Consider the following 888-nt stretch of genomic DNA (forward strand, 5'->3'; position numbering starts at 1 on the left):
ATCTCCCACCGACATGACGGTGGGTGCTCCCGGGGTGGAGGGGGGGAGCTTCCCCGAGCCCGATGCTCCCGTGTGACGGGAATCCCGTCCCCTCACAACCCCGCAGAGGGTCGGGCTGGGCATTAATTTGCCCCCTCTCCCCCCTCCATGCCTTCCAACACAGGCCGGCATTAGCTCTCCCCACCGCCGCACGCCTCCCTCCCTCCCCGCCGGCTGAGCCATAACGCCCTCCCAACGTTCTCCCCTGCCCTCCAGAAAGGAAAACGGCAAAGGATAAGCTTGGCTTTCTTCAAGTTTAAAAACGTTCTTACTATAAGCCATACCACGGCACGGAGAGGGGGAGGAAAAAAAAAAAAATAAAAAAAAATAAAGCCTTTAAGAATACACCCCCCCCGCCGCCGCCCTTGGACCAAGGAGTGCTGCTCTGCCAGCCCAAAAATTAAAATAAACCAGTACAACCAAATATCATCCTGTGAATCGTCAGGCCACGCAGGCGAAAAATAAATCAACCTCAGCCCCTCACAAGCCGTCCGTGCATCCCACCACCTCCAAATCCCATCCCATCCCGCATTCCCGAGTCACCCGCTCAAGGACCCCGGCGGCGGCTCTGCCTCCGCATCCCATCCCGCATCCCTCCTCACCCCTTCGTGGGTCCTCGCCACCTTCCAGCCGCCACCGCATCCCCCCCCGCCGATCCCCGCTATCATCCCCGACTCCCCCCTCCTCCAGCCACCCCCCGCACCGCGGAAAAGAAGAAGGAAAAAACCTTAAGGGAGGAGGGGACCCCCCGCTACCTTTTTGGCATCCATCGCGCTGGGCGACCGGCGAAACCAACGACGGGCGACCAACGTCTGGCGGCTCAACGGCTGCCGCGCCGCTCCCCCCCCC

The 888-nt window shown here is 61.1% G+C and overlaps 1 protein-coding gene across 2 annotated transcripts in view; it reads right to left on the reverse strand.

Annotated features, from left to right (window-relative positions):
* Positions 1–888, reverse strand: part of LOC106886885 (solute carrier family 2, facilitated glucose transporter member 3) — a 34287-nt gene that overhangs the window by 10549 nt on the left and 22850 nt on the right. The window contains exon 1 of one of the 2 annotated variants that reach the window (XM_014940152.1): positions 795–882. The exons of the other annotated variant lie outside the window; for it this stretch is intronic. Coding sequence (XP_014795638.1) covers positions 795–809 — 15 coding nt within the window. The 5' untranslated portion in view covers positions 810–882. Of the gene's footprint in view, positions 1–794; positions 883–888 lie in introns of those variants that run through there. 2 annotated transcript variants of the gene reach the window in all.

This window comes from Calidris pugnax, unplaced genomic scaffold, assembly GCF_001431845.1.
Source record: "Calidris pugnax isolate Ruff unplaced genomic scaffold, ASM143184v1 scaffold36, whole genome shotgun sequence".
Lineage (NCBI taxonomy): Eukaryota > Metazoa > Chordata > Aves > Charadriiformes > Scolopacidae > Calidris > Calidris pugnax.